We start from the raw sequence: 26,700 nt of genomic DNA, 5'->3' as shown, positions 1-26,700 counted from the left end.
GTCGAGACTCTTCATCAGAGCTGGTGAAGTGTGGAGGGGGCTGCATTTATGCAATAGTTGGGGGAGGGTGGTGGAGTGTAGAGTTCTAGGGGAGAAAAGATGTTGATAGTTCAGATTAAATGATCTGATCCACAGGCTCACCACTCTGGTTGAAGGAATTTCATCTCATCTCAGTCCTGAACGATCTACCCTGTATTCGTAGTCTGTGACCCCTGGTCCTGGCCTCCCAGTTATCAGGAATATCCTTCCTGCATTTATCCTGCCTAGTTTAAATTTGTATGGTAGAATGAGGAACAGTCATGTCCAAAAGGTTGAAGATTATTGTTGAATGAAATTTTGTTGATGACCCATATAATCTCTTGAATGGCCAGGCTTGATTGGCCAGACCTGTTTAAAATATACTCCATGAAGCATGGTGGTAAATTTGAATGCCATTTCAGAGGATAGTTAACAGTCAACCACATTGACCGTAAGATATAGGAGCAGAATTAGGCCATTTGGACAGAGAGTCTGTTCTGCTATTTGATCAAGGCTGATATGTTTCTGAACCCCCATTCTCCTGCCTTTTCCCTGTAACGCTTGATCTCCTTACCAATCATGAAGCTATCTATCTGTCTTTAAGGCACTAAATAACTCCTCAATTTTCTGCAGCATTGAGTTCCACAGTTTCGCTGAACTCAGTACAGATTCAGAGTCCTCAATCACTCTTCGTATGATGATCCCTTCATCCACACGATGCTTCTTGTAAACCTCCTCTGGACCCTCTCCAATACCAGCAAATCCTTCCTTAGATATGGGGCACAGAACTGCTTACAGTATTCCAAATGCAGGCTGAACAGAACCCTACATAGCCTCAGCAGTATGTCCCTGCTCTTGTATTCTTGCCCTCTTGAAATTAAAGCTGACATTGCATTTACCTTAACTGCCAATGAAACTGCATGGAGGAGAAAGTGAGGTCTGCAGATGCTGGAGATCAGAGATGGAAATGTGTTGCTGGAAAAGCGCAGCAGGTCAGGCAGCATCTAGGGAACAGGAGAATCGACGTTTCGGGCATTAGCCCTTCTTCAGGAAACTGCATGTTAACCTTCAGAGAATTGTGAACTTGGACTCCCAAATTTCTAAGCTTTTAGATTACTGACCCTTTCCCTGATTAAAAAATGGTTGATGCCTCTATTCTTCCTTCCAAAGTGATAAACTCCACACTGTTACATTGTATCCCATCTGCCATTTCTTTACCTCTCTCCTAGCCTGTCCAAATCCTTCTGCAGACTCCCTGCTTCCAAAACACTACCTGTCCCTCCACATTTGTGTCACCTGTAAACTTAGCAACAATGACCTCAGTTTCTTCATCCAGATCATTAATTTATAATGTGAATAGTGATCCCAACATGACCAGCTGTGGAACTCCACTTGTTACCAACTGCCATCCTGAAAAAAACACCTTTATCCCTACTGTTGTCACTGTAACGAGGTCAGCCAGGTGGATCTCATAGAATATTAGTTCCCTAATTGGGGATGTTAATCTGATCCAAATAGGGAGCCCTGGCTGACATTCTTTTAAAAAGTGTGTCACATATCTTGACACTCCAAGCTGAAGCAGTGTCAATGACTTTCGACATGTAAGTAAAGGGTGACTTGGTGACAGAATCAGGATACCATCTGTGAAGTTATGACGAGTGATGACAAGAGTAAAACACATTGCTGAACAAATTCACTTGCAACAGTTGCCTTTGCATTGGGGTAAGCATTTCTGGCATCATGCCGTTTTTGGGAAGCTTCACTTGTTTGATCCTGCCGTCGAAGTCTAGGCCCAGGACATAACATGTGTTATTTTTTCCAGGCAAATGCCATCGGGCAGATGAAAAGCAACAAATTATCCTCCTGACAGCTTGTGGAGCTGCATCGTTTTTGGGTCTTAGGGGAGCCTAACCTTCCCCGAGGCACCAAATACTAAAACATTTTCATAGCTGATTGATTTAATTAAGGAATATTATGACGCCCAACCTCCTTTAAGTCTCAGACTCTACAATTTTCACTTAACAATTCAAGAACCACATGAATCCATATCTGTATCGTTGATGAGGATAAGATGACTGGCAGAGAGATGTGAATTTGGTTTAATAAAATGCTGATGCTGAGAGACCATTTGTTTTGTTGGATTAATGATGTGACTGTGCAAAAGCGCCAACAAGCTGAAGCTCTACTGCACCTCAAATAGGCACTACAACTGGCTTTTTCATTAGAAGATGCAACAAGTGGAGCATATGAGTTGTAGGATATTCCACTGGAAGTGGACACCCTCACCAGTTCGACTGAGCTTGGGGAACACCACTTGAGTGAAGGTAAGTACATAGATATACTCAGATTGTATCCTGAACAGAGGGATCAAGGTAAGCCCACAGCAAAACCACAAAATAAAGCCAAGCCTTAACCAAATGGTTAAAGTTTTCTTCAGGAACCAGACTGGCAAGCCATAGAGATGTACAGTACAGAAACCTCAACCACCTCTGGTAGCTCATTCCATACACACATCACCTGCGTGAAAAAGTTATCCCTCGGTCCTTTTTAAATCTCTTCCCTCTCACCTTAAACCTATGCCCTCTAGCTCTCACCCCTCAGCCTCCGACACTCCAGAGAAAACAGCCCCAAACTATTCAGACTCTCCCTACAGTTCAAACTCTCCGACCCTGGCAACATCCTTTTTAAATCATTTATGAACCCTTTCAAGATTTACAATATCCTTCCCATAGCAGGGAGAACAGAATTGCACTCACTATTCCAAAGGTGGCCGAACCAATATCCTGTACAGCCGCAACGTGACCTCCCAACTCCTATTCCCAATGCTCTGTCCAATAAAGGAAAGCATACGGAACGCCTTCTTTACTATCCTATCTACCTGCGACTCTACTTTCAAGAATCTATGAACCTGCACTCCAAGGTCTCTTTGTTCAGCAACACTCTCCAGGACCTTACCATTAAGTGTCTAAGTCCTGCCCTGATTTGCCTTTCCAAAATGTAGCACCTCGCATTTATCTAAATTAAACTCCATCTGCCAGTCTTTGGCCCATCTGATCAAGATCTCATACTCTGAGGTAACCTTCTTCGCTGTCCACTACACCTCCCAATTTTGGTGTCATCTCTATTGTAGTTCCTATTGGTATGTGGACTTGAGTCAGCAAAACAGTCATACTTGACCTACATTGAGTAGGATAACTCATAGGTCGCTATCCAGGAGACTGCACCTCCATTTGGTTTGGAAAGTTAAATTGCTTAGCAACATCCAAATCAGAATCATTGAAAATAAATGGTCATCTGGTTCTAATGAAGTTTGATACCAGCATGTCAGTTTCAGTGATCGCAGAACCAGTCTTTAACAAAATTCACTCTCTACTCAACCCTTAAGTTTGCATAAAACTCATCTAGACTGGAAACCTTTAGTGGTGACCCTTTACAGATTAAGAGTACAACTTTGGTTCTGCTCTCTTCTGAGACACAGCTGGTTCAGTTACCACTGCTTATAGTAAGATGCTCAGGCTTCAGCTCAATGGGGCAAAATTGGTTGAGAGAGATTCACCGAGATTGGCTCGATATGTTTCACTTCAAAAATGTCTGCCTGAGTGAAGTCCTAATTAAATACCTGGAAGTCTTCCAAGAAGGTCTAAGAACTATCAGAGGAGCCAAGACCACCTTGCATGTTGACCAGGAAGTAATTCCACAATTCTTCAAGGCCCACTCTAGGAAATTTGCCTTCCGTGCAAAAGGAGAGGCAAAAATCAGAAGGCTGGGAAGCAAAGGAATTTTCAAACCAGTACAGTTTGCTGGATGGACAGCATCGGTTCACCTTTATGGGGATTTTAAAGAAACAGTAACCACTTTTTGCAACCTAATCCCTCGCATCGAGGATTTATATGCAAAACAGGCAAGGGGCCTGTCCTTCACAAAGTTGGATATGAGCCATGCATACCTTCAACTGCGGTTAGATTAGGACTCCCAGAAATATGCTAGGTTTGTTCCAAGACATTGTCATTGGGGTATTGTCAGCCTGTAAATTTTTCAGCGGACAATGGAGAACATTTTCCCAAGGTCTACCCCAGGTCACCATTTATCTTGATGATGTGCCAATAACAGAGAAAACCAGTAAGGAGCAATTAGAGAATTTGGACATAGTCCTTAGACATTACTCCAAGGCGGCCATATGCCTAAAAGGGAAAAATGTGGGTTCCAGGCACCCCAAGTCATATTGGGGATACAAAATTGATAAGATGGCGTTACATCCTTTGAAAGATAAAGTAAGGGCAGTCAATGGTGCATTGACACTCATGTCTGTACCAAAGTTGAGATCTTTCCTTGGGTTGGTACATTATTTGGGTAAATTCATATAGAATCTGGCCTACATCCTGGCACCTTTACATCAACTCTTTAAAAAGGGTCAGCTTTGGAAATGGCTGCGTGGACGGGAAATCACTTTCAGGGAAGTGAAGAAATAGCAATCATCCTCTCAGGTGTTGGCAAACTGTGATCCCAAGGAAGATCTGGTATTCAGATGTAATGCCCTTCTGTACAGGGTCAGAATAGTGTTAGCTTACAGGTGGTCCAATGGAAAGAATGTCCAATATCGTATGCATCCAGGACTTTGGCTAATGCAGAATGTAAATACATCCAGATACAGAAGGAAGGTTTGGTGGTCATATTTGGAGTCAGGAAGTTCCACTAATACGTTTAAGGATGTAATTTTGTAGTAACATTAGATTAGATTCCCTCACAGTGTGGAAACAGGCCCTTCTGACCAACAAGTCCACACCGACCCACTGAAGAGCAACCCACCCAAACCCACCTCCTTCTGACTAATGTACCTAACACTATAGGGCAATTTAGAACATAGAACAGTACAGCACAGAACAGGCCCTTCAGCCCACGATGTTGTGCCAACCATTGATCCTCATGTATGCACCCTCAAATTTCTGTGACCATATGCATGTCCAGCAGTCTCTTAAATGTCCCCAATGATCTTGCTTCCACAACTGCTGCTGGCAACGCATTCCATGCTCTCACAACTCTCTGTGTAAAGAACCCGCCTCTGACATCCCCTCTATACTTTCCTCCAACCAGCTTAAAACTATGACCCCTCGTGTTAGCCATTTCTGCCCTGGGAAATAGTCTCTGGCTATTGACTCTATCTCTAATTATCTTGTATACCTCAATTAGGTCCCCTCCTCCTCCTTTTCTCCAATGAAAAAAGTCCGAGCTCAGTCAACCTCTCTTCATAAGATAAGCCCTCCAGTCCAGGCAGTATCCTGGTAAACCTCCTCTGAACCCTCTCCAAAGCATCCACATCTTTCCTATAATAAGGTGACCAGAACTGGACACAGTATTCGAAGTGCCGTCTAACCAAAGTTTTATAGAGCTGCAACAAGATCTCACGACTCTTAAACTCAATCCCCCTGTTAATAAAAGCCAAAACACCATATGCTTTCTTAACAACCCTGTCCACTTGGGTGGCCATTTTAAGGGATCTATGTACTTGCACACTAAGATCCCTCTGTTCCTCCACAGTGCCAAGAATTCTATCCTTAATCCTGTACTCAGCTTTCAAAGTCGACCTCCCAAAATGCATCACCTCGCATTTATCCAGGTTGAACTTCATCTGCCACCTCTCAGCCCATCTCTCCATCCTGTCAATGTCCCGCTGCAGCCTACAACAACCCTCTATACTGTCAACGACACCTCCAACCTTTGTGTCATCTGCAAATTTGCTGACCCATCCTTCAATCCCCTCATCCAAGTCATTACAAACAGTAGAGGCCCAAGGACAGAGCCCTGTGGAACACCACTCACCCCTGACTGCCAGGCAGAATATTTTCCTTCTACTACCACTCACTGTCTTCTGTTGGCCAGCCAATTCTGTATCCAGACAGCTTAGTTCCCCTGTATCCCATTCCTCCTGACCTTCTGAATGAGCCTACCATGGGGAACCTTATCAAATGCCTTGCTCAAGTCCAGATACACCACATCCACAGGTCGACCCTCATCAACTTTTCTAGTCACATCCTCAAAGAACTCGATAAGGTTTGTGAGGCATGATCTGCCCCTCACAAAACCATGTTGACTGCATTTAATCAAGTATGCTCTTCCAGATGGTCATAAATCCTATCCCTCAGAATCCTTTCTAACACCTTGCAGACGACAGATGTGAGACTTACTGGTCTGTAATTGCCGGGGATTTCCCTATTTCCTTTCCTGAAGAGAGGAATTACATTTGCCTCTCTCCAGTCCTCAGGTACGACTACAGTGGAGAGCGAGGATGCAAAGATCTTCGCAAGTGACGAAGCAATCGCATTTCTTGTTTCCCAAAGCAGCCGAGGACAAATCTGGTCCGGGCCAGGCGACTTGTCAATCTTAATGTTTGACAAAATTTTCAGCACATCAGCTTCCTCTATCTCTATCCATTCCAGCATGCACACCTGCTCTTCAAAGGTTTCATTCATTACAAAGTTCGTTTCTTTTGTAAAGACAGAAGCAAAAAACTCATTTAGGGCTTCCCCTACCTCCTCAGATCCACACACAAGTTCCCTATGCTATCCCTTATTGGCCCTACTCTTTTTTTGACCATTGTCTTATTCCTCACATAAGTGTAAAATGCCTTTGTGTTCTCCCTAATCCGTTCTGCCAAGCCTTTCTCGTGCCCCTCCTGGCTCTCCTCAGACCATTTGTGAGCTCCTTCCTCGCCTGCCTGTAATCCTCTAGCATAGTCAATTCACCTGACCTGCACATCTTTGTGACTGGGAGGAAATCGGAACACCCGAAGGAAACCCACACAGACACGGGGTGAATGTACAAACTCCACACAGACATTCGCCTGAGGCTGGAATCGAACCTGGGGCCCTGGTGCTGTGAGGCCGCAGTGCTTACCACTGAGCCACCGTGCTGTCGATTTTCCTGCTCTCAGATGCTGCCTGACCTGCTGTGCTTTTCCAGCACCACTCTAATCTCAAGCATCTATGAAGAGACCTGCTGAGCTTTTTCAGGAACTTCTGTTTCTGTTTCTGATTTACAGCATCAACAGTTCCTTTGGTTTTTATTCCCTTAGGTAAAGTGTCTGGCGTTGCTGATGCCATCTCACCCTCCCCCCAAACAAACACCACCACCAAAAGGTCTGGGAAGATCAGATTTAACCTGGTGCAGAGCCTTCTCCCCCTGACCAACTCTGCTGGAGCTACCCCTGCAGTTGCATAACAGGGTGTCCTGATAATCAATCAGGAATACGGACAGTGAAGGTGTTAGCTGTTTCTTTAAGCCTGCCTTCAAACTTTGGACTATTGTTTCTGCCAGAACTTACATAATGAAAAACATTCAGCTTTAGGAAACACTCTGATTCCCTGCTGGTAAACAATGGCCCATTATCCGTGACCAACACTTTCAAAAGATGCTTGTAGTTTTTCGATTGTCAGCCCCATGTTTGACCAATGAACGTACTCAGCCCCCTATTGTACTGTACACCCATGACTGCATCGCCAAATACCAGATTAATGCCATTTACAAGTTCGCTGATGACACCACCATAGTCGGTCAAATCTCAGATGGCGATGAAATAACTGCAGATGGGAGGTGGAAGACCTGGAAAAATTGTGCACTGAGAATAACCTAGCTCTCAATGCTGGCAAAACCAAGGAACTCATTATTGACTTTCAGCGGGATGTTACTCATGTCCCCCTGCACATTAACAGCATACAGTTGGAATAAGTGGAGAGTGTCAAGCTCCTGGGAGTGATCATCCACAATAAGCTTTCTTGAACTATTCATGTTGATGAACTGGTTACAAAGGTCCAACAATGTCTCTTCTTCCTCAGGCAGCTGAGAAAATTTGGCATGATGGCAAATACCCTTGCCAACTTTTATAGGTGCGCCATTGAAAGCATTCTGTCTGGATGTATCACTACCTGGTATGGCAACTGTACCATTCAAGATCGGATATGGTTACAGAGAGTGGTGAACTCGGCCCGGACAATCACAAAGGCCAACCTCCCATCTATAGAATCCATCTACTAGGCCCGTTGTCAAGGAAAGGCCACCAGCATTCTCAAGATCCATCCCACCCTGGCAATCCTTTACTGCAACCTCCACCATTGGGGAGAAGGTACAGGAGCCTAACCCATCCACCAACCGGTTTCAAACAGTTTCTGCCCCACTCTTGTTAGAATACTGAATGGACTCACAAACTCTTAGCATTCGCCTATACCTGTGTTTTGGTTTTTGCTGCTGTTTACCTATTATTTACTTATCTATCCTATTTAACACTGTGATCTACTGTATTGTTCACAAGACAAAGCTTTTCACTGTGCCACCCGTGATAATAAATTCAATTCAATTCACAGTCAATGTGTAGCCCAGTTCAGGGTTTACATGACCATTCACATGAATTTAGGGGAGCTGCTGGTGGTAGTTTCTGGTACTCTGGGCACTGCCCCATGAATGCAGCTATGTCTCCATCCAATCCTGGTCACCAGACATAACTTCTCACCAACATGTTCATTTTGGAGACTCTTTGGTGATCCTGGTGGGATTCAGCTAGTATCTGGTAATGAACTTTGCTCAAGACATCACTCTTGTGTCCTATAATAATATGCCATCCTCCACTGTGATCTGGTCTCTCTGGGTCCAAAAAGATTTCAATTCTGGTTGTGATTGCCCTTTGATTTCCCCCATCACCACCAGCTGTTTCAGTTTTGCTAGGTCCAGATCTTTTTGTATCTAAAATCTGATATTGTCAGCTGTGTCTGGAAGTATGTCCAGAAAATTTAAAACCTTTATGGACACTTCCAGTGATGGTACCACCAGTGGTATAGCTGCCAGCAGAAGGCAGCTCAAGGCATCCGCATTTGCTACTTGGCCTCCTGGACAGTGTTCCAACTTGTAATTATGCACTTAGTATTAGAGCCCACTGCTGAATTCGGCCCGAAGCTATAAGAAGCACTTGCTTGTCCTCTTTAAGTTTACCTAGCAGGAGTTTGTGATCTTAGTGCATATAAAGTTTGGGTGCATGTGATGGTCTTGAACAAACACAAAGACCATATGAAAGCTACAAACTTACTAACAGTGTGGGAACAAAACATGCCTTTCTGACTGTTCCAGAATCTGTGGGTTCTCCCTCTCCATCAGGCATTGAAGATACCTTGGAATCTGAGATGGACATGTGGGATGTCGTTGCCTTGATGATTTGCCACATGAAAAGAAGAAAGAATTTTTTCAGAGATGGTCCAGGTGCAAGAGATACGCTCCTGTGCATTACATGGCACCCATGTCAGAGGTAGAGTTGGAGCTAAAGTGCCCCAGTAGGAGTTACAAAATAAAGAACTAGCCTATGTCCTCTGACTCAGATGGGGAATGATGCAGTGATTGTAACAAGGTCAGCCAATGCACCTCAGAATATACTGACTGGGGCTGTTGACCTGGTCCAATCAGAACCCTGGCTAACAGATATAAATAGAAGTGTGCTTACACACACACACACAAAACACAGGTGCTGTAGGGAAAAATAAGTACTAAAAAAAAGTGTCAGAGGTTCTGTTCACCCTGACAGCTGGCTCTGAGGGAACGCGGTTAGTGTCAAGGACTTTCCAAAAGTCAAGAAAGGGTGAGTCTTGATGGGATACTGACCTCTGTGAAGTTATTTCACTGGGCAACACACTTTTGAAAGAAGTTGAAGGCATTGGAAAGACAGCAGAAGAGATTCACAACAACGTTTCCAGTAACTTCAGTTATTTAGGTACTTTGGAGAAGAGAGGGTTGGGAGGAAATTTTATAACAAGTAATGGAACCCCATCGAGAAAAGTGGTTTCACACAAAAGTGTGCGATTAGAACCTAGAATGCAATGTGTTGGAATGATGTGGAGGTGCCAATATTGGACTGGTTTGGACAAAGTTAAAAATCACACAACACCAGGTTATAGTCCAACAGGTTTATTTCGAAGTACAAGCTTTCTTAATGCTACTTCATCAGGTAGCTAGTGGGGCAGCATCATAGGACACAGAATTTATCAAAATGTCATACAACTGATGTGATGTATTGAACAAACCTAGATTACTGTTAAGTCTTTAATCAATGAGAATGGGTTGCAAGTTTTGATTCACTAATACATAGATCCAGAACTTCATTCAAGTCACATCCTGAGATGACTTAAGGTTTTGTAAAAAGATGGTGACATCTCAGCTCAGACCATGCATTAAGGGTGTGAGGTTAGTGTCTGTCTGTGTCTCAACCTTGAGTCAGACTGGTTCTATTTCCAAAGTAGGAATCGATAAAATGTCACATGGACTGATTGCGTGCAGATTGTGTTTTTTGAACAAAATAGAATGTGTGTGCATGTGAGGGAGAGATAGAGAGTGATAGACAGAGCTAAGTGATCCCACAGCTAACGGATCAGATCTTAGCTCTGTAGCCTTGCAGCATCCAGTCATGAATGGTGGTGGACAAGTAAACCGGTGGTGGCACGATGGCTCACTGGGTAGCACTGCTGCCTCACAGCACCAGGGACCCAGGTTCGATTCAGCCTTGGGTGTGTGGAGTTTGCACATTCTCTCTGTGTCTGTGTGGGATTCCTCCCACAATTGAAAGATGTGCAGGTTAGGTGAATTGGCCATGCTAATTTGCCAATAGTGTTCAGGGATGTGTAGGTTAGGTGCATTAGTCAGGGGTAAATATAGGATAATAGTGTAGGGGAATGGGTCTGGGTGGGTTACATTTGAGAGGGTCAGTGTGAACAATATTGGCATCTACCTGACAATGTGGAAAGTTGCTTGCATATAAAAAGCAGGACAAATCCAACCCAGTGAATTACTGCACCATCATCTACTCTCAGTGATAGAAGGTATCAAGCAGCACCAGCTCAGCAATAACCTGCTCAATGACGCCCAGTTTGGGTTCCAGCAGGGCCACTCAGCTCTTGACCTCATTACTGTCTTGGTTCAAGCATGGAAAAAAGAGCTGACGTGAGAGTGACAGCCCTTGACATCAAGGCTGCATTTGACCAAGTGTAGTTTCAATGAAGCCTAGCACAACTAGAGTCAATGGGAATCAAAGGTAAAACTCTCTGCTAGTTGGAATCTTAGGAAGATGGTTATGGTTGTCAGAGTTCAGTTATCTCAGCTCCAGGACATCTCTGCAGAGTTCTTCAGGGGAGTGAAGAACCATTCTCAGTTGTTTCATGACCTTCCCTCCATCAAGGTTAGAAGTAGGGATATTTGCTGATGATTGCACAGTGTTCAGCACCATTTGCAACTCCTCGGGTACAAAAGCAGTTGTGACAAAGCTAGTCCCTTTTTTCTAAAAGCTTTTCCTTCTCTCAAGGATACTGTATCCTTGATTTTGTTTTCAAAGTGGTCGTAAACGTGCCGGGCTCTGATCAGATTGGTTTGGTTCAGAGATTAGAGGGTGTTGAGAGGCCTTTTTGTTTATATGTAAACAGATGAGACTTCAGGCCAAAGAGGTCATGTTTTAGAAGTGAACTGTATAATGGAGGGGGAGTGGTCAGTTCTCTAGCTGAGCAGATCAGTCCAGAATTGGCTGGGAGTTCAACAGTGAGCTGTGTGGAAACTCACTCTCACTCTTCTTCTGCCCTACTAACTTCAACCTGTAAGCATCTGTTCCATTTATACTGGTTTTTAAAGGGGTTTGCTCATTGGGAATGTTGTATATATTCAGAACAGCATAATTAAGTCTAGTTTGGATAGACTGAGTTCTGTAGGCGTTCTTTATTCTGTTCTTTGTGTTTCATTGTGTAATTTTGTGAATATATTTGTTTGTTTTAAAACCTAGTAGTCAACCCAGCTCGCTTACTTCGGGTAATTTTCACTGTACACTTAGGGAAACAAATAACCAAGTTATGATCTGAGTTGCCTGCTCAAGAATGTTTTGAGTGGTCTGGCCTAGTCCAAAATACTGTCCATGTTCAAATGCAACAAAACCTAGACAATATCCAGACTTGGGCTGACAAATGGCAAGTAACATTCATGCCGAGCAAAAGTCAAGCAATGACCATCTCCAATTAGATGACCAGCAAACCATCTTGAGATTCAATGGTGTTATCATCACTGAATTTACCACTAACAATATCCTGGGGGTTACCATTGACCAAAAACTCAACTGGTCTAGCCATATAAATACATTGGCTACAAGAGTCACAGGTGAGGTGCCCGAAGACTGGAGGTTGGCTAACGTGGTGCCACTGTTTAAGAAAGGTAGTAAGGACAAGCCAAAAAATTATAGACCAGTGAGCCTGACATCAGTGGTGGGAAAGTTGTTGGAGGGAATCCTGAGGGACAGGATGTACATGTATTTGGAAAGGCAAGGTCTGATTAGGGATAGTCAGCATGGCTTTGTGCGTGGGAAATCATGTCTCACAAACTTGAGGTTTTTGAAGAAGTAACAAAGATGATTGATGAGGGCAGAACGGTGGACATGATCTATATAGACTTCAGTAAGGCATTCAACAAGGTTCCCCATGGGAGACTGTTTGGCAAGGTTAGATCTCATGGAATATAGGGAGAACTAGCCATTTGGATACAGAACTGGCTCAAAGGTAGGAGACAGAGGGTGGTGGTGGAGGGTTGTTTTTCAGACTGGAGGCCTGTGACCAGTGGAGTGCCACAATGATCGGTGCTGGCTCCTCTACTTTTCATCATTTATATAAATGATTTGGATGTGAACATAAGAGGTATAGTTAGTAAGTTTGCAAATGACACCAAAATTGGAGGTGTAGTGGACAGCGAAGAAGATTATCTCAGATTACAACAGAATATTGATCAGATGGGCTAATGGGCTGTGAAGTGGCAGATGGAGTTTAATTTAGATAAATGTGAGGTGCTGCATTTTGGGAAAGCAAATCTTAGCAGGGCTTATACATCTAATGGTAAGGTCCTCGGGAGTGTTGCTCTACAAAGAGATCTTGGAGTGCAGGTTCATAGCTGCTTGAAAGTGGGGTTGCAGGGAGATAGGATAGTGAAGAAGGCATTTGGTATGCTTTCCTTTATTGGTCAGAGTATTGAGTACAGGTGTTGGGAGGTCATGTTGCAGCTGTACAGGACATGGGTTAGGCCACTGTTGGAATATTGCATGCAATTCCCTTCTCCTTCCTATCGGAAATATGTTGTGAAACCTGAAAGGATTCAGAAAAGATTTACATGGATGTTGCCAGCGTTGGGGGATTTGAGCTGTAGGGAGAGGTTGAATAGATTAAATTAGATTAGATTAGATTACCTGCAGTGTGGAAACAGGCCCTTCAGCCCAACAAGTCCACACCGACCCTCCGAAGAGTAACCCACCCAGACCCATTCTCCTATATTCATCCCTGACTAATGCACCTCACACTACGGGCAATTTACCATGGCCAATGGCCTAGGGTTGTTTTCCCTAGAGCGTCGGAGGCTGAGGGGTGACCTTATAGAGGTTTACAAAATCATGAGGGGCATGGATAGGATAAATAGACGAAGTCTTTTCCCTGGGGTCGGGGAGTCCAGAACTAGATGGCATAGGTTTGGGGTGAGAGGGGAAAGACGTAAAAGAGACCTAAGGGGCAAGTTTTTCATGCAGAGGGTGGTACGTGTATGGAATGTGCTGCCAGAGGAAGTAGTGGAGGCTGGTACAATTGCAACATTTAAGAGGCATTTGGATGGGTATATGAATAGGAAGGGTTTGGAGGGATATGGGCCAAGTGCTGGCAGGTGGGACTAGATTGGGCTGGGATATCTGGTCGGCATGGACGAGTTGGACCAAAGGGTCTGTTTCCGTGCTGTACATACTCTGACTCTATGGCTCTTTGAGCAAGTCAGAGGCTAGGAACCCATCTCCTGTCTCCCAAAGCCTGTCTACCATTACAAGGCTCAAGTCAGGAGTGTCATGGAGTATTCCCCACCTTTCTTGATGATTGCAGATCGGACAACAATCAAGAAGCTTGACACCAATGAGCACAAAGCTGACCACTTCATTGGCACCGCATCCACAAATATCCACTCAGTAGCAGCAGTATGTACTATCTATAATATGCACTGCAAAAATTCTTCATGGCACCTTGGAGAGGACTTCCAAACCCACGACCACATCCATCTAGGAGGAAGATGGATGGGAACAACACCACATGCAAAGTCCCCTCCAAGCCACTCTCACTACCACTGTTCCTTCACTGTAGCTGGGTCAAAATCCTAAAAATCCTTCCCTAATAGCGTTGTGGGTCTACCTTAAGCACATGAACTGCAATGGTCCTAACAAGGGATGGGCAATAAATGCAGGCCCAAGCAGTGACAGCCACATCCTATGACACAATAACACAAAACTCTCCCAGCCTCCTCATCCAAGTAGGTTGAAAATATCAGTTTCCTGAAGAAGGGCTTATGCCCGAAACGTCGATTCTCCTGTTCCCTGGATGCTGCCTGACCTGCTGCGCTTTTCCAGCAACACATTTCCAGCTCTGATCTCCAGCATCTGCAGACCTCACTTTCTCCTGAAAATATCTGTGACCCTAGTACTGATCTTTGTGACATTCCTCTTTTCACTGGCTGCAAACTAGAAAATGCCCACGATCTGCTTCTTTTTGCATTGTTAAGATATTACAGTAAAGGCTCTTGCAGTGGGAGGTGGCTTCTTGGCCAATGGAAACGTCGGGAGTGCTGCCGGGCGAATCTGACTGGGTTTGGAAGCGGCACTTGCCCAATAGAGGGAGCAGGATAATTGGGAACGCCACCCAATCAGAACCTGAACGACCTGGCCTCAGCCAATAGAAAACATGGGTAAGCCCGTCCAGTAGACCGAAAGGAAACGGGAATCCTGTCCCATGGCGCTTGAGGAAGGACATTCACAGCCAATGAGCGAACGGCTCGCGGCGGGCCAGACCAATCGGCGCGCGTGTAGGTGTGCGCAGGCGCGGCCTGCAGTCCCGGCAGCTCGAGCGGCCGAGGGGAGAAAGCGGGCGGAGCGCGAGCGCGCGGAGAGACCAACGGAAAATGCCGAATAAAAGCAAGAAAGACAAGGTATGAAAAGATGCAGCTTGACCTCGGCATATCGGGGAAGGAAGCTTCTCACTGGCTGTTTATATTAACTGTTTGAGATACAGAGGAATCTCTTTGCTGGGGTTTGGACTCTCAATCGGCGGCGCCTCTTGTTGTTTTTTTCTTTATTTATTTATTCCTTACCTTTCGGTTGGTTTGTGTGACGGTAATTTTTTTATATATCCTTCCCCTTGCAGGAGCCCAACAAACCCAGCAAGAGCACCAAGAGCGGCGGCAAAGATGGTGCCGAGAACACGGAAGAGGTAATGAAAATGAAGGCCGGCTGCTGCGGGTAGCTTGGGCCTCTCGGGTCCCCGCCGCCTCCCGCCCGGCCCAGCCCAGCCCACCCCACGGCTCCTTGTCAAAGAGCTGCCGGTGGAGAACAAGATGGGGTTTGTTGGAGGAAGAGGAGGAGGAGGATGACGAGGGGGGCGTGGGGATAGGAACCCTGAGGTGAATGGTGCCGCCCCCTGCCGGGGAAAGCAGCCTTTCCCCACTCTTCAAAATGTTCAGTCAATGGGGGAGGGGAACGTGACAGCAGTATCAGGTTTTAATCCTAGGGAAGAGATCAGCTCCTCTTCAGCAGTAAAACATAAAATTTTAATTCACCCCCAGTACCCCAAGCATTGTCGGCAATGTTTGCTGGCCTGCAGTTATTTTGCAGTATGAGGTGTTGGCAGAGCGTTAATGTTTGTAGTTTTAGCTTTTAGATGCTAACGAAATTGGGTACAAATACTTGCAATGGGCAATCTACATTCATCCTTGAGTAGGTTTTTGTAAAATTGATAATTTGGAGGAAATTACTCTGAAACATAGGCAACTATGTGGTAATTGCATTTGCTGTGGAATTGTCTTGTGCAGCTTTCTGCACCAGCAACTGAACTAGTTCCATTCTGTGCCTGTTATACCTTTTGGTCTTTCTGTCTTCGAGTCGGTCTCATTCCTTACTGAAAATTACATCATCTCACTCTTGGGTAGTGAATTTCTGATCCTGCCATACAATCTTACAAATTTGGAGTAAGCCATTCAACCCATGAGCTTGCTCTGTTGTTAAGTAGCTTTAGGGTCATTCTGATTGTAACCTCAAATCTGCATTCCCACCTCCCTGATTAAACTCAGTTTTTAGAAAGGGTTTCTTAATGCTGCACTTGGTTCTTTTGTTCGGCATGTTTAATCCATGCCTTCTAGTCTTAACTGTTCCACGAGTTAAAACAGTTGACTCTTTGCAGTGTTCCTTATTTTGGAATGTTTCAATTGGAACACCTCTCTGCCTTCTCTAAAGATTGTAGCCCTAAATTTTTCAGTCTGTCCAAGTCACTGAAATCTGTTGTCCCCAGAATTATTCTTATCAGTCTTTTTTACAATTGATTGTTAAAGCATGATGCCTGCATTGGACTCAGTACTTGAGTTCAGGCTGGGCCTTGTTTTTTTTTTAAACAAAGCTTTTTTTAATCAGAGAGGGTGTGTTGCTGGCAAGGAAACCACAGCCAAAGTTCAGGTTAGTAGTTATTGCTAATATATAAAATCACGCAGTGCAGAAGAGGCACTTCAGCCCATTGTGTCTATACTGCACTTGAGGTGTTGATAAGCTGCCTTTCTACTTGTTGTTTTGCATATGATGGAGATGACCCTTGGTGCTTTGAGAGATGGTCTTCAGTTTTTGGCTCGGTGTCAGTGAAAGAATGGCAAATGCAAACACATTGCTGGAGAAACTCAGAAGGTCTGGCAGCATTTATTAAGAGAAAGCAGACTTAATGTTTCAAGTTCTGTGACCCTTCATTTTAACTACTTGAGTCTGTTATGACTTCATCAGAATTGTATGGGGAATGCATCTTGTAGGTGGTATGCCTGTTGTGCAGGAAGTTCATGTTGGAAGGTGCTCAGAGGAGTACCAATCAAGCAAGCTGCCTTGGACTTGGTAGTGTTGCACTTTGTATTGATGGCTGTGCATTCACCCAGGCAAGTGGAGAATATTGATCCAGATCCTGACCTGTAGCTTGTCAATGTTGGACAGGATTTTGCAAGTGAGGAGTTGTTATGCATTGCAGGATTTCTAGCCTTTGACCTCATGTCGTGTCAATATTTCTGATTGGTTGAGTTAGATTTATGGACCGTAATAGTGGATATTAATAGTTGGAGATTTTGATAATGCTGTTGAATGATAAATTTTGTCTTGATGGCCATTGCCTGCTACTTCATCCAAACATTGCCCTCAACTTAACAACCCAAGCCTTGCTTATGCTGTCAAGGACTGGCTCAGCAACTGAGAAATTGCTTGCTCCTGTACGTTAAGATCTATAAAACACAGGATTAGTAATATCTTGATCTGGCATGACTTGTGCAGAGAAACTTCTAGCCCGTGTTCCTATACCACACTCACCCCAGGGATCAGCTGAATGGGACAGTTCTTGAAACAGAAGGTAGAGACTTGGGGATTTTTTTTTGTGATTTTAAAAGTGTAAATTAAAAGTTTGAGAAGATTTGTAGCTTGGGTGCTCGTTGCTGTGGTTCTGTTCGCCAAGCTGGAAGTTGTTGTTGCAAACGTTTCGCCCCCTGTCTAGGTGACATCCTCAGTGCTTGGGAGCCTCCTGTGAAGCGCTTCTGTGGTGTTTCCTCCGGCATTTATAGTGGCCTGTCCCTGCCGCTTCCGGTTGTCAGTTTTAGCTGTCCGCTGTAGTGGCCGGTATATTGGGTCCAGGTCGATGTGTTTGTTGATGGAGTTTGTGGATGAGTGCCATGCTTCTAGGAATTCCCTGACTGTTCTTTGTTTCGCTTGCCCTATAATGGTAGTGTTGTCCCATGAATTCATGTTGCAACATGAATTCCCCACATTATAGTCCAAATTTCAATTTTTTGCCCATTCAAGTACCCTGTCCATATCCCCCCAAGACACCTAGTGTCATCCTCACTACTTGCCTTCCCACCTATTGTCATCTGCCAACTTGATAGAATGTTCATACTCCAGACCACTCAAAACATTCTTGACCAGGCAACCCAGACCATACCTTTGCAATTTGTTTCGGGAAATGTACAGTGAGAATTACCCAGAGTAAGCTAGCTCAGTTGACTCCTAGGTTTTAAAACAGACAGAAATTTATTCACAATATTACGCAATGAATCAAAGAACAAGCCAAAGAACCCCTACAGAACTCGGTCTATCCAAACCAGACTTGATTATGCTGTTTCGAATATATACAACAGTCCCAATAAGCAAACCCCCTTAAAACACCGTTTTAAACAGAAATGAAACAGATGCTTAAGGTTGAAATTAGAAGGGCAGAAAGAGCCTGTTGACACACTGCTAAACTCCTAACTAGTTCTGGACTGATCTGAACTGCTCAGCTAGAGAGCTGACCAGTCCCCATTTGTTATCCAGGTCACTTCTAAAACATGACCACTTTAGCCTGAAGTCTCATCTGTTTCCATAGAAACAAAAGGCCTCTCAAAATCCTTTTCATCTCTTTACCAAACCAGCCTGATCGGAGACTGGCCCGTTTATGACCCCTCTGAAAATAATTAAGGACATAGTATCCTTGAAAATAAAGAGCTTTTACGAAAAAGGGATCAGCTATGTGACAATATTGTAAGTAATTGCACGCCCAGCAGTGATTTCTGTGGTACTTGACTATTTACAGCTATCTTAAGTGCCGTTATCCGAACTGTCGTCTATTAGATAATCTTTATCCATGCTGATATACTACCATGCCATGGGCTCTTCTCTCATTACATAGCCTTGCATGCATATGGAACATGTGGATATCAAGGATACGAATGTCAGGCTCAGAGTTATTGACTATAGTTCTGTCTTCAACACCATAATTACAAATAAACTGATATCTAAACTCCGAGACTTAGGTCTCAACCCCCATCTGCAACTGGATTCTCAGCTTCCTTACCCGTAGACCACAACCAGTCAGAATAAGCTCTATAATCTCTCTATAATCTAAACACTCATGTCCTGCAAGACTACATACTGAGCCCAGCATCTGCAGTCATTGTTTTTACCTCTACATACTCAGCCCCCTACTATACTCCTCATACACTCATGACTGTGGCCCAATTGTGCTCCGACTGTATTTACAAGTTTTCTGATGACACCATCGTTATAGGGCAGATCTTGAACTACAATGAGACTGAGTACATGAGGCAGATTGTTGTCTATACATCATGACACTCCACTCAATCTGTCCATCAATGTCAGCAAAACAAAGGAGCTAGTTGCTGACTTCAGGAAGCGCATTTCTGTCTGCATCGATGGTGCAGAGCATCAAGTTCCTAGGAGTGATGATCACAGCCATCTGTCCTGGTCCACTCATCTGGTCCAGAAGGCAAAACCTCTCCTCTTCGTCAGGCTAAGGACAAAGGGTCAGTTAGACTTGAAACGTCAACTCTTTTCTCTCCTTACAGATGCTGCCAGACCTGCGAGATTTTTCCAGCATTTCTCTTATGGTTTCTGATTCCAACATCCGCAGTAATTTGCTTTTGTTAAGGAAATTCAGTATGTCCACAAGGACAGTGATGAATATTTTAGAGATGCAACATAAAAAGCATTCGATATGGCAGCATCACAGATAGTTTGGCAACTGTGCTTCCCAAGGCCACAAGAAACTACAAGAGCCATGAACACAGCCCAGCACATTATGCAAACCAGCCTCCATCCATGGACTTCATCTGTGCTTCCTGCTGGCCCAGCAAAGCAACTGACATAACAGGAGACCTCCCCCACTCCGGGTTTCCTCTATTCCACCCTATTTTGTCAGACAGAAAATATTAAAGTTTGTATACACATGTGAATAGATTCAAGAACAACTTCCCCAATGTTAAACTTCTGAACAGACCTTTCAAATTTAAAGTTTGAATATTGATCTTGCTCTCTGTGCAAGTTCTCTGCAGCTACAACATTGTATTATTTGCTTTATCTGTTAGCCCTATGCACTTTGTATGATGCGAAAACAAAACTTTTCACTGAATTTCAGATTATCTGAATAAGATCACAAGGTTCTAGTGCTTGGCTAATTGTTATCTGGCATTCGATTAACCCCGCCCATGATAATCGAGGTTCCTCTGTATCTAGGTACATGTGACCAGAATAAATCAAATCAGTACCTTATTTCCTTAGCCTCAATCCTAAAGGGAATATATTCATTTATAGAAGCTCTTGCTGTCTGTTAATTGCCCGTTTACCCTCTAAAGCTCTTGTGAGTAGCCCCACTGTGCTTCTAATACTCTTATTTGAGTTCGATGCAATTGGCAATAAATCCAACATAGAACTAGTAGTCCTGTGTTGAAGCTTCACCAGGTTAGCGCATCCTTTTTTGTGTACTCTTGATGCTGCTATTGGCGCTCTTAATTGAAGCAGGTGTGCAGAGTAAGGGAAATGCTGAGACACACAGTTAGTTTGTAGTGCTGATGGCTCTTTGTGTCTCATTTAGTAGAATGGTTACTACCACAGAACACAATTGAGGGTACTCAGTGTGAGGGTGCACCTTTTGTCTCCACATCACACCTTGGCAATTCCGCCATGGATTTTTCTGTGAAAGATGACTGGGTTGGAATGAAATTCTTTGCCTCTTTGATTCAGTAACAGATTGATTCGGGCAAAGTCTGGCTGGTAGATATGTCCTCGGGGCTTGGTCTGTAATGTTTCTACTAATCTGCTCTCGGTGATGGATCTTTAAGTCCCTCACTCACAATACACTTTGTCCCTTTCCTTGACTCTGTGCTTTTTCCAAGTGATTTTGATATTGACGTGCACAAATCCATAAAGCTTGTTGCAAGGAGTGTTGAGCTTTACTCAAAGTTTGTGAGAAGATTTGTAGCTCGGGTGCTCGTTGCTGTGGTTTTGTTCGCCGAGCTGGAAGTTTTTGTTGCAAACGTTTCGTCCCCCATTGAGCTTTACTGTCATAGGCCTGAAATTTAAAAGTGGGGAAATGATGCTTCAAATGTGCACAGCCTTGGTCACTGCATCTAGAGTGCTGCATTTCATTTTTGACATTAAATCTCCATGATGATACTGGATTTGGAGCAAGTACAACACTGACTTAATGGTTTTAAGGCTTCAAATATGGAGCTGATTGCATACTCTTGGTTTGAGTTGGGTTCAGAAGCTTAAGAGTGATTTAGGCCTTTACATTTAAAGAGATTAAACATGATAAACACAGAACAAATTTTTTTTTATTCTGGTGTGGGCATCCAGAACAAAGATTCTCAGATTTCATCTTAAAGCTAAACCATTTTGGAGGGAAATATGGTTTCAAACACAGCATTGTAACTCTTTCCTCAAAGGTTATGGATAGAATAATAGTCTACAGCACAGTAAAAGGCCACTGAGTCTGTGCTGGTCTAAAACAGCCACCAAACTATTCTAATTCCGTTTTCTAGCGCATGTCCCATACTCTAGCATGGCTTGGTGTTGCAAGTGCACGTCAAAATACTACTTGTGTGTTATTTGGTTTTCTATTTCTATGACCCTCACAGGCACTGATTTCCAAATTCCCACTATCCTCTGGGTAAAACTATTTTTCCTTCCATTCCCTTGAGACCTCCTGCCCCCTTACTTTAAATCGATGTCCCCTGGTTACTGATTCCCTCTTGCAAGGACAAAAGCTTCTACCAGTCTATCCTATCTATGTCCTTAAATTTTATACATCTGTCCCCATTCAAGTCTCTTGTGCTCCAAGGAAAACAAACCTATCTGTTCAATCTCTCTGGGTCTGGATTATGGGGTCATTTGGAATTTTAAGACTATAATCAGTAGATTTTTGGAGGGATTTGTTATCGAGGCACATAGAAAATAAGTCTCCCATTTAACTACAGATTAGCCATGATCTGAGTAAATAGTGGAATATATTGGAGGAGCTAAATTCTTCACGTAGTGCCTACATCAAGTAATTGCAAGTATGTATACAACTTGCACTCTTTTAAGATCTTTGGATAGAAGCAAAAACACATTTACTGAGAAAAACTGCAGTCTGGCAGCACCTGTGAAGAGAAAGCAGAATTAATGTTTCTGGTCCAGTGACCCTTCTTCAGAACTAATAATGTTAGTTTTTTTTTCCCGAGGTTTCACCCACAAGATGCAATTCGCGCACACCAACTTCTGTAAACAGTTTGAAATTTATTAAAGTTTGTACAAGATAGGTGATCCCCTTTGACTCTCTTCACAGGCGTGTGAAGTCAGGTCAAAGTGAGGCCCTGAACAAAGAAAACACATCCCCTTTGTGCAGGTTAGTTGGTCATGCTCTCAGATACTCTGGCCACTCCCCACAGTCACATGCCACTCAAGACAACCCCCAGCCACCTGTTACCTCTGGTACAATGGTAGGATGAGATCATCCTCGGCGATAATGCAAATGCCCTAATCCTATGCAGACGAATTCCTGACTTGGTGATTCCCCAAGGCAATATAGGTAGGTGTGATATACCTAACTTCAGGGGATGACTAGAACGCATTTCTGAATGGAAGGCACTGACTGGTAGTTTAGTTTGATAATAGTAGGAGGAGTAGTTGCAAACGACTGTGGGAGTCATCCGCATTCTCGCATGAATGTTGTCCCCGCCCAAAGACAGTGCAGTTTTTAACCCTTTAATATTACATTAATCTCCAGAGAGAGAGTACAATTTGATCTTTTTAACATTACAATCAGGGTCACTGGACCTGAAACACTAAATCTGCTTTCTCTCTACAGAAGCTGCCCAGATCTGAGTTTTTCCAGCAGTTTGTTTTTGTTTGATTTCCAGCATCTGCAGTTCTTTTTTTTTCCCTCTCTGGATAGTTATTTGGGGTTAAATTGTAAGATTCTGTGGTTAATGTGAAATATGCTGCAGCATTTTAGAAACAGTTTTAGGATTAATTATTTTTTTTAACCACTATTACATAATTGGGGTTTGGTGGTTTACATCTGTTTGACTCTACTGCTTTGACATTGAAGTAGTAATTCAATTTGAAGCAAAATGTGCTTCTGTTCTGTTTTAACTGATATGATAAAATGCATTGGTTAAAAGAAATTTTAATTTGTACTCTTAATTCACCTTGTTAACTCCAACTTACCCAATCTACTTCAATGGAAATAACTTTTTCAGGATGTGAGGGAGGTAAAGGGTTCTCTGTATTGGGAGCACATTTAATTTTATTATTTTGTTTTCTATCATGGTTTGTGCTATGACATAACATTCATCAATAAATGCAGATTATGCAAACAAGAATACCTACATTTTAAGCAAAATCTCACTGAGTAGTTCTACTTTATGGCAGCAAAATCTGCTTGTTATGCTTTTGTTTTCCAGTTCAAGGATTTGGGGTTGATCACAGTCAATGTATTTTCATGTCAATCCCATCATAGATTTTGATCTATTTTACAAAAAAACATTGAAGCCTTTTTTCCTGAATGCTTGTGAGAATACCAGAATGGTGAGCTGAAAAATTCACATCTGTTTGGGTGTACCCAATTTGCTCTTGATAAGTGGACAGAGAAACTAGAACTAACCATAGACATTGGCCTATAATATCTTTGAAAATCTTTATGGTTTTCAAAGAGGGGAAAACAGGCCATAAGCAAAGAGGGGAAAACAGGCCATAAGCAAAGGATAGGTAATTATTAATGCACCATAAAGACAGTCAGTCACCTGAGGCGGAAATTGAACCCAGGTCTCTGGCGCTATGAGGCAGCAGTGCTAACCACTGTGCCACCGTGCCGCCCACAAGTTTTAACATGTGTTTACCACTGACATGTATACCAACACAACATACACAGGTAACACAAATAAATGAACAATATACCTAAGTAATTCATTAAAAGCTGATCAAGAATGGTAGTGCAGGTAGAATGTCAAAGTTGCAGTATGTTGAGAGGTCAAGCGTACTATTGTGATTCAGGGCAGATATATCTGCAGGAAGTGTTTGAAGTTCGGGCAGTTTTGGCTTGGAGTTTGAGCTGGAGGCTTAAGTGCAGATTCTTCAGTGCGTGGCGATAGTTACCCAGATTCTTTATATCAGGAGGCAGTCATTCCTCTTGAGTGGTCAAGGACAGGAGAATGTGACTGCAAGTGGGCAGGTAAGAGAACCCAGAGAATAGGAGTGCAGGAATGACAGCCTGTACAAGTATCCAACAGCTTTGGGATATTTGAGATAGATGACCACGACGCTCCCGACTACACACAATCAGGTGACTGATGCTGATCTCTCCAGTCCAATTGAGTGTTGTCTGCCTGGTGCAAGGATTCAGGGCATCTGCTGTGGGCTGGAGAAGAATTTGTAGTGGAAGAGAGAGGATCCTGTTGTTGTGGTCTGCAGACACCAATGACAGAGCTTGGAAAGAGGTTCAGCATATCCAATATGATGAGCTGGCCACCAAATTAAGCAGAACCTCAAAAGGAATATCTCTGGATTAATTCCTGAGCCAGGTGCAAATTGAAGAAGGAAAAACAAGGTCAGAGAGATGAATGCTGAACTGAAAGACTGGTGTGGGTGAAGTGATTAAGTGATTTGAAGTGCATAATTCCACCCCCCCCCCCCATCCTACCCCAAATGAATATAGTCCTAAACTGATCTAGTCTCTCTTCATAGCTCAGTCCTGCCATTCCCAAGAATCCATTTGGAAAATTTGTTGCACACTCTCCATAGTTGGAACGTCATTCCTCAGATAAGGAGACCTAACCTGCACACAGTTCTCAGGTATGGTCTCAAAACCCTGTACAATTAAAGCAAGACATCCCTGCTTCTCTACTCAAATATTCTCACGATGAAGGCCAGCATACTATTTGCTGTCTTAAACACCACTTTGACCATCTGCATGCTTACTATCAGTGACTAGTGTACGAGAACACCTAGGTCTCATTGCACCTCCCCTTTTCCTAATCTATCACCATTCAGATAATCTGCTTTCCTGTTGTTGCTATTAGCAGATAACCTCCTATCATCCACATTATATTTCATCTGCCATGCATTTGTCCAATCACATCACACAGATGCATCTCTTCATTCTCCTCACAGCTCGTCCTCCCACCCAACTTAGTGTCATTTGCAAACTGGGAGATATTACACCTCCTAAGTCATTAATATAAAGTGTGAATAGCTGGGATCAAGCACTGTTTCCTGTATTACCCACTGGTCACTGGCTGATGGTCAGAAACAACCGCTTATTCCAATTTGTTTATCTGCCAGCTAGTTCAGTCAATGTCAGCATACTATTCCTAATCTTGTGTTTTAATTTTGACATGCTAACCTTATATATGGGACCTTTATTGAAGACCTTCTGAAAGTCCATGTTTACCACTGGTCCCTTTGATCCATTCTAATAGTTACATTCTCTCAAAATTCCACAATCGATTTGTCCAGCGGGATTTCTTTTTCATTAATCCATGCTGACTGTCCAATGCTGTCACTGTTTTCAAAGTGGTCAGATGTTTAATCTTGCGTACTGTTAGTATTGTGAGGGGAATTGAATACAAGAATGGATAACTTGTGTTTCAGTTATGCAAAGCATTGTTGAGATTTCTATATGGAATACTGTGTATAGTACTGGTCACTACTTGCAGAAAGATGTTAATGTGCTGCAAGCAGTTCAGACAAGGTTTATCAGACTAATGACTGGAATGAGTGGATTGTCTTGCGTGGAAAGGCTAAACAGGCAAAGCCTGTATCCTGTGAAATTTTAGAAGCATTAGAGGTGATTTAATAAAACATATAGGAATCTGAGGGAACTTGACTAGGTGGATACGGAAAGGATCTTTCCTCTTGAGGGAGAATCTGGAACTAAGTTTTAAAACAAGGGGTCGCCCATTTAAGACAGACAAGAAGACTTCTTTTTGAGGGTTGCGAGTCTTTGGAATTCCCTTACTCCAAAATGCACTGGATTCAGAATCATTTAATATTTTTTAAGGCAGAGGTAGGTTCTTGTCTCATTGTCTTGGTGAAGATTAATGGGGATACGAAGGCAAGGAGAGTTGAGGTTTGTTATGGACCAGGCCAGATCCCCTCAAAATATTTTAAGAAGGTAACCTGGGCCCAACTTATTCTTTTTTTAAAAAATAAAATAGGTGTGAAGTGGGGTTCCAGATGTGATGCAACTGATCAAATCACTCCGCTTGAAGCAAAGCAGAATTTATTTTGTCCCGTTTCCATATCCATCGAAGCAAACACTCAGAGCCATATTGTGTCTCTATCATCTTCATCTTTATTCCAAGCTCTGGAGAGAGAGCAATGGCCCTTGCACACAAAACGTGAGTTCTCAGTCTTCTCTCGAACAGCAAATTCTTAAGGAACTATGTAGTCACTTACAGGGAGCAGCATCCAAATAAGGCAACATCTAAATTGACTGACCATTACCAGCAGCAAGCATGAACAGTTAAGATTTAAGCCATCTGGCATTGCACAATGTCAGGAATAAAAGAATGACTAGGGTAGGAATAGGTCCAGTCAAGGATAGTAGTGGGAAGTTGCGTGTGGAGGCTGAAAGATTGGGGAAGACACTGAATGAATACTTTTCGTCAGTATTCAATCAGGAACAGGACATTGTTGTCAATGTGAGTACTGAGTCACAATTAAGTAGAATGGATGGCTTTGAGGTATGTAGAGAAGAAGTGTTGGAAATTCTGGAAAGGGTGAAAAGGGTGAACGTCCCCTGGGCCTGATGGCATTTATCCTAGGAATCTCTGGGAAGCAAG

General features: G+C 43.3%; 1 protein-coding gene across 2 annotated transcripts in view; it reads left to right on the top strand.

The window, feature by feature from the left end:
- Positions 1-14,535: 14,535 nt before the first annotated feature.
- The window catches only part of ppp2r5d (protein phosphatase 2, regulatory subunit B', delta), a 141,433-nt gene continuing 129,268 nt past the window's right edge, over positions 14,536-26,700 (top strand). The window contains exons 1-2 of one of the 2 annotated variants that reach the window (XM_043687399.1): positions 14,536-15,018; positions 15,234-15,299. In XM_043687399.1, the coding sequence (XP_043543334.1) occupies positions 14,992-15,018; positions 15,234-15,299 (93 nt within the window). In that variant the 5' untranslated portion in view covers positions 14,536-14,991. Of the gene's footprint in view, positions 15,019-15,096; positions 15,120-15,233; positions 15,300-26,700 lie in introns of those variants that run through there. The other variant, XM_043687401.1, reaches the window with a different exon arrangement.

The sequence above is a fragment of the Chiloscyllium plagiosum genome, chromosome 3, assembly GCF_004010195.1.
Source record: "Chiloscyllium plagiosum isolate BGI_BamShark_2017 chromosome 3, ASM401019v2, whole genome shotgun sequence".
Taxonomy (NCBI): Eukaryota; Metazoa; Chordata; class Chondrichthyes; order Orectolobiformes; family Hemiscylliidae; genus Chiloscyllium; species Chiloscyllium plagiosum.
Note: the sequence above shows the minus strand (reverse complement) of the source record. Positions and strands in the feature narration are given on the sequence as shown.